The 7,229-nt window shown below is 39.9% G+C and overlaps 2 protein-coding genes across 4 annotated transcripts in view; both read left to right on the top strand.

Annotated features, from left to right (window-relative positions):
• The first annotated feature begins 741 nt into the window (after window positions 1-741).
• On the top strand, window positions 742-3,727 carry LOC118331363. The gene is made up of 8 exons (XM_035666237.1): window positions 742-996; window positions 1,193-1,296; window positions 1,475-1,835; window positions 1,922-2,053; window positions 2,593-2,632; window positions 2,750-2,778; window positions 2,950-2,981; window positions 3,105-3,727. Exons 1-8 carry the CDS (start codon window positions 906-908, stop codon window positions 3,516-3,518), a joined length of 1,203 nt encoding a protein of 400 aa, XP_035522130.1. The 5' UTR covers window positions 742-905; the 3' UTR covers window positions 3,519-3,727.
• Window positions 3,728-4,404: 677 nt separating this feature from the next.
• Window positions 4,405-7,229, top strand: part of fnip1 (folliculin interacting protein 1) — a 40,165-nt gene continuing 37,340 nt past the window's right edge. For all 3 annotated transcript variants that reach the window (XM_035666233.1, XM_035666235.1, XM_035666232.1), the window contains exon 1: window positions 4,405-4,608. In XM_035666233.1, the coding sequence (XP_035522126.1) occupies window positions 4,517-4,608 (92 nt within the window). In that variant the 5' untranslated portion in view covers window positions 4,405-4,516. The remainder of the gene's footprint in view (window positions 4,609-7,229) is intronic.

Here is a 7,229-nt window from a genome sequence, read left to right as displayed (position 1 = left end):
GACAGGAAAGGGGGAGAGAAAGTGAATGACATGCAGCAATGGCCAAAGGTCAAATTTGAACCCATGGCTGCTGCAAGGACTCATTCTTGGTACATTGGGTGCAAGCTCTGCCGGTTGAGCTATCGGTGCAAACCAGTAAAAGCACTTTTAAAAAAAATGTATATTTAGATGATATTGTTATATATTAAATACTTTTGTGTCAACTTTATATACAGTTATGTAGTTTAGTCTAAGATTGATCTGACTTTGAGATAATTAATGTGGCAGAAAACAAAAGCATTTTGTGGGGTATAAGTATAAAGTACCCTAGAATAAAATAAATTACCTCAATATCACTTAAATAGGCTACAGTACATGAGTAAATTTAGTGTTATTTACTTTACACCACTGCAGACCGGAAAGCTAAAATATGTTGTTATTACTGCAACTATTTCTAGTTAGACATTATTGGTTGTCATGTGTAATAATGACAATAAGTTTGATTTTGTCTTAACTTTTAATAATAAAAATTGACATTTAAACGTTCAGTGTTGTAATTACTGGCTGTAGCCACTAGAGGTGAGTGAGTACTCTGTATATACAGTTTATGTTACGCATGATGTCACCTGTCAGTCTCCACCAGCATCATAGCAGACGTGACACTGGTGGTATATACGATATTTTATTTTGAAAGTCTGGAGGACTTTCAAAATAAAATATCGTAATTAGCAGCTGATTGGTAGATTGAGGTTGCAGGTGTGCTCGGTTGCTAAGCACCGCACAGAGAACGGAGAGGAAAAGTATTTTTAGACTCCGGACGGAGTTTTATGAAGTAACGTTAATTTAACACATTCAGCTTAATGCGTTAGCAACAACGTTGGGATAGGGTCTGTTTTATACTATTAACTGCCCGTAATTGGACGGAAATGGGTCGGTTTAAGTGTCGACTCAGTCATAACAGTGGACTACCTAACAAACGAGATACACCTTTGAAAACAGCACTGAGAAGACGGGACAGTAAGAAATAAAGACACATCAGCTTTAGTGTACATTGAAAGTGATGTTTTTTTAGCCCATGGTTTATACCTTAACTTTAGTTCTGATCAGTTTAGTCACTTATTTCACTTGTAAAATTAAGTTAATCAGCATTACTTTGAATGCAGGTAAATCCATTTAGCTGCATCCATCCTTTACATTCCTTCAAAACTTTCAGAGAGCAGAAGACTTCTGCCCAACAAGCATTATGAAGCATTTCCAGAGGAACCTGAGGTGGAGGAAAATAATATCCTCACCGGCAGCTCAACAAACCCAGTTCTGGTGGGTATTCTGATTAGAGAATAGATATATGTATAAATAATGTTGACACACATGAACTTTATTCATCTTTCAAAGGGACATCTTTCTGAGATGCTAGAATTAAATTTCAAGTTGTTTGCCACAGTTTCTCACACTTTTTCTTCATCTCTCCCCATTTTCCATGCTTGTCCTTTAACAGACTAGCAATAAGCCTGCCCACTGCAAGTCTGTGTTACGCTCGGGCAGCCCTGCATTTGCTGAAAACCCCAGAGGAAAGGCTTTTTCGCCTCCTTCACCAGCTAATAAAAAATCTGGCCGCCAAATGTCACTAGCAGGTCATCCAGCTATTCAGATGACTCCTGACGCAGGGGTTCTTAAAGGTGGTGAAATGGCAGAAGAAGAGCCAAACTTTGCAACTTCGCAAAGCATCACATCTTCTAGCATGGAGTCAGACACAACTTTCAGCTCTGATGATGATGATGAGGAAGACTGTTACTCCTCTGCCTCTTCAGCTTCCAGCAGTCTTCCGTCCCCGGAAATCTTTAGAAAAGATGACTATGGTGTGTGTGACTTTTTTTGGATATCCGCAACCAGAATATATAACGTTATTAAGGCTATTTAATTCTGTAATCTCTTCTCTTCATAGTGGAAACGCTGACGTTCCCCGTTAAGGAGGAGCTGCTGGGTCCCTATCTTCACATAAAAAACTCCACCCTGCTGGATGTGAGCCACGCTGAGAGCATCCACATGCATCACCTCCCCAACCTTTCTATCATCGGTAATAGAGTGATACAATTCCATACACATTCCCCCTGTTGTTTAAGGAAACTAGGCGTTGGAAGAAATTTGGTTAGTACAGGCAATTTTGTTGAACATAAATTAAGTTAAAATAATTTTGAGGCAACCTTAATTCTAATTTTAAACTCCTTAATGAATAAAGAAATCAGGTATATTATAGATATATTAGTATAATAACTTGAGCATATCTGGCATGGCCTTTTGATTACTTAAACTTACTTGATAACTTAAAACATATAAGCAGTTGATTTCTGAAAAATACAAATAATAATATAATATTTTTAGAATAGAAAACCGTACACTGTTATTTACAATGTATTTTCAGTGGGTTTCCCACAATTGTTTAAATCCCATTTTAGAAAACTCATGTCATATTTATGAAATATTTACATTTGCAGGGACAAACTGTCCAGCTCTGTCAAGAAAAAACTGAGTGTGATATACTTTGGTTTCCAAATGATGGGGTGTATCTTAAAACAGTCTGCAATTGTCTGATATGAACTAAACCTCTGTCTGCAGATGTCTCTGCTATTCCTGCTGAAAACAACTGTGAAATCAAGTGAGTTTGTCTGTTGAATTTCTTTTGGAAAAGTCACTTAACATGCACCAGGGACCCTCACAGGGAATCAAACATGCTCACCAGAACTTGTTCAATCACTGTCTTTTCTCTTTGAAGCCCACACAGGGGACCAGAAGCTGAGACAGGTAAAGACTCAAACTGAATAATCTCATAATGAAACAAATAATAATTTGAATGTGAGTCATCCATTACCATGAACTTTTTAATGCAGCGTTTATTGCATAAAACACAAATTCTTTACAGTAAATGTTATTTTTAATCAGTAATTTTGCCTTTTTCAACCCCTCAATCTATAGACAAAGCCTTCAAGTTGAAAACGCCACCAGAAGTAAGAAAGTCAACTTGCTATCTATTACATGTAATTTAATATATCATGTGGACAATTTTATTTTTGTTTAAATCAAGTAAGAGGTATTTTGGTCATGGTCAAATTTTGTTTTTGCTCCCCAAGCTCGCCAACAGAAGGCCCATTTTGTATAAGAAGAAGGTATGGTTCAAAAGCCCCATGATTGCAGATATCTTTGAAGTGAAACACAGCCCAACCACCAAGTTAACAATTCACAATGCCAGTGAGTCAGTCCAAACATCTGAGCATGGGATACCTGACGCAGACACATCCAGAGCAGGTGAGATCAATTCCAAAGAAGAGGCATTACGACTGATGGTGAGGCTGAAAAGGCCTGTAAAAAGTAGCCCAGGAAAAGCCAAGTTCTTTGACTTTAGTGACAACAGCGACAGGGATGCATTCTTTCAAGGGATGAGAGAAAGGTGTGTTAAACTCATAAGTGCCGCTTCATTTCCTCTTGGAGCTGCTAAGTGCACAGAACCTTGTATGCAAAGATTTGAGCTTTCTCCCATAATCTAGTTTGAAGAGGTTTGAGTATGAAATATCCTGTGTAGGAGATTTCTGTGTGTACTTCAAAACAAGATGTCAAGACTTGTAAAATATGTATGAGTCTGTCTAAATGTCTAAAATACATAATTGGTTCTTTGAATACATTTTTTTTAAATGAAAATACACTTTTCAATGTACTATTTTCACTCACAGTTAAGCACCCAAACCATCTCCTGATTTCCTTTTATTTTGCATAAATGTTATGAAACAAGTATCTGTTGCAAAATGACCACTAGATGTCAGACCTGTATTTTATTAAATGGCCATCTTATCTCTTCTCCTGACAATGATTATTTTCCAGTTTTATATGTGAACTATATATGTTTGTCTTTCTTTATGTGTGTTTTATTATCTGTTTTTTGTTTTGTTTTTTTACATGTGTCAGTACCTTAAGAGTGTAATCTAAATGTTTAATGTAAGATTAAAATGTAAATTTATTGTAGTTTTTTTGCGGTATTCTGTGAGTCTCTTCATCTTTCTGCAAATGTTTTTCAGAAAAAAAATCCCAAATAAATGAATGTACAATAAATACATACATGACATGAATCATTCTTGTTGGATACAACTCTTTGTTTGTTTAGCACATCTCTGGCTTTTGCATCAAACTCTTTTTCACATGCGGGTCTTCCAAGGAGCTCCGACCCGTGTCTCGCAAGCACTTCTGCACTCGCACTTGTATGATTTCTGTGAATAAATTACATGCTGTCACGATCCCGGACAAAACATCAACACAGCGAATCCACAGACCACGTGGTACCGGGCCAAAAATACCAGCCAATCAGGGATTTTGTAGTAGCAGCAGCGCCCGGTCAGCCAATCAGAAAAATGTAGTGAGTTACCAAGCAGCTCCCGTGACTAATGCCTGTCATATGACTGTGACACCCATGGAGACAGTTACAAGGAACAAGATTTGCTCTTGGATTTGAAAAGAAAAGAGACCTTCTGTACCGACTTTGTTTTGGTACAAAATGCCTCCGACTCTCTTCCAGAAACTTTTCAACAAGAGAAATGCATTTTCGTCGCCGCCCCCGAGATGTAGCAAAGAGGACCCAGCTTTCAGGTAGCTATTACGTGTGTGTGTGTGTGTGTGTGTTTCTGGTTTGTGTGTAACGTGTTACGTGTGTAGGCTGTAACGTTATTTATTATGACTTTTTTTAAATTTTTTATTACAGCGTCTGGGTGGGTGACAAGAGTTTATTTTAATTTACTCTTTTTGTCGTGAACTCGCAGGCACTTTACACATGAACGCTGTAGACTTTCGTTCATTTTGAAATGGATGCAACAAAGTGCGGGGAGACGAGCTAACGCTAGCTAGCAGACGGCTGCTGCACACGCTGTCTCCTGTCGGGACCGACGCTTGCCTCGTTAGCCAGCACTTCTTTTCTTTCTTTCTTCTGCTCGTTTGACACAAGCATTTCAGCTCGTACGGCGACGCTAATAAAGCGCTAATAAGTTGATAATACACGCTTTCTCCCCTCCCCGACGTGTGGCATTCACAGCTAATCGGTATCATCGCTGAGAAGTTGCAGAAGCTTTCTTCTTTGTCTCCCTCGTGTCCTCCTCTGCGTTTCTGTGGTAACGGCAGTAAAGGCAACAACGAGGCAGTCCTGGCAGTACACTCACACTGGGGTTTTTTTTATTTTTTATTATCGTCTCTTATCTTGAGCTATATACCGCCGATAACATGCACGTAAGCGCAGCTGGCTTGTCTCAGTCCTGCAGCGGTACTGTACTCGTCGCCAGTGCCGTCAGACAGCAGAGGAGGACACTGTGTGCTCTGTGTGGGAGCACATGTGATCACTTCAGTGGGTCACTTGATGACAGATCCACGGCAAACCGGGCTTCAGCCTCCGTGGACAGGCTTTAGTAGGAGGGATGCACGCTGTTTTTTTTTTTTTTAAAGTGGCCGACGCGGATGTTTTTTCGTTTTATGGAAATATCATCAGATGTCAAGTGTACACCAGTGATCCCCAGCTCTAACGAAATACAGCATGCCTTGATTTAGTATTGAACACGACGCTGTGTGTGTCAACCACACAAATGCCATGATATATATCTAGTTTGCACCAGTGATGCAGATGCTCTGAGGGTATGCTTTAAGACTGAACTGGTTGCAGGCAGACAAAATAATAAAATAACTTTAAAATGCAGAATAAATGTAACAATTTAAAACGTCTGTCCTCTTTATTTTTCATCCGCAAAGCTCTCATGTCAGGCCCGTTTGAACATAATGCATCGGGCATAATTTTGATGCCACTTATGAGTGCAGTGACATGTCGTAAAGCAGCCATTGCACAATACTGACATGCTTACATTAATATTGTGTGTCTATAGCAGTAAATGTAATAAAAGTAGCTTATGTGAGGAGTTGTCTAAAAATTGTTTTTTTTATTTTGTCCATGTAGATAAAGCACATTTAATGTCCCTATATACAAGCAGTATAAGTGTGGGTTATTGAGATATTATGTGGCTAAATTCAACCTGGCTGAGTAATGCATCATTGAGGTGGCTACTAGGATACTCTATACTCCCAGAGTTGATTTGCAGTTTCCCTGTGTATGTTCTTACACACATTCTGGGTCAGGGTCAGGTCCGCCACCAAGGGGAAAGTGCTCTTTTTAGTCTTAAATACACTTGCATTGGAGAATGTTGCTCTGGGCCCGTCACGCATGGTGGATATATTTACCAAGGGAACAGAAAGCTCACCTCCTTGTGGTGCGACTTGCACTTTAGCACGTATCTCTGCCAACGCACGTTCCATGGCCATAAAGGTGCCCTATGCCCAGGGATAGAAATGCTGTGTGTGTGTGTGTGTGTGTGTGTGTGGCTGGCTGGCTTCAATCCTAGAGCAAACAGGCAGACAGCGGGCGTTCCTGTTAACTCGGTGGTCAGCTGTGTGCTTCATACCTCTGGCATGAGCTCCCCATTCATTAGGCATGCATCGCTCCGGTGGAGAGGGCAGAGCTGTGAGAAGACGAAGGCAAGGAGAAGGAGTGATGGATGGAGAGGACATCTGGGTGGTAGTAGGAATAGGCTGGGATACATAGTTTAAGATATAAGGGATTCTGGGTGAGAGGAAACTGGTGGATGAGAAGAAAGAAGAAGAGAGCATGTGAAAGATGGTGTAAAGGTGGAGGATGGGATTGGATGAGTGGATCGGTTAGAAGAGATGGAGACCCTGGTTGATGGGAGAGGGGAAACTGATGATGATAAGAGTTTGGGTAGTCGAGAATTGAACATTCACAGTATTCTGATCTTCAGCTAAGAATGAATGTTTAAATGAAAAACTGCAGCTGACCTACCTGCCTTGTGTTTGTTTGCCTCAGGACTGCTTATTGAGCAGATGTTATGAATCGAGCTGGCTTGTTACATGGTTGCAAGACTTTGAAGACACTCAGTTGAACAACACGGGTTGACCAGAATAATGCGGTCCCTAATGGAAATAATAGGAAAGAGCCTGCCCACTGGAATCAGAGCTCCCTTGAGCTTTTATTAACTAGATGTCACCTCTCATAGAATATCAGGCTGGATTTAACTTAGTAGAGTTAGACCAGTATATCACAACGGCTAGTATTTATAAGCAGACTTGTCAGTAATAGATCAGAGATGGTGTGTATCATGTCATCATAAAAAGCACTAACTAGCACTATTACATTTGTCAAGTACATTTTGTGTTTGTGT

The sequence above is a fragment of the Morone saxatilis genome, unplaced genomic scaffold (assembly GCF_004916995.1).
Source record: "Morone saxatilis isolate NCDOM2014 unplaced genomic scaffold, NCSU_SB_2.0 Contig20, whole genome shotgun sequence".
Taxonomy (NCBI): Eukaryota; Metazoa; Chordata; class Actinopteri; family Moronidae; genus Morone; species Morone saxatilis.
The sequence above is the reverse complement of the archived record's forward strand: the minus strand, read 5'-3'. Positions and strand labels throughout refer to the sequence as shown.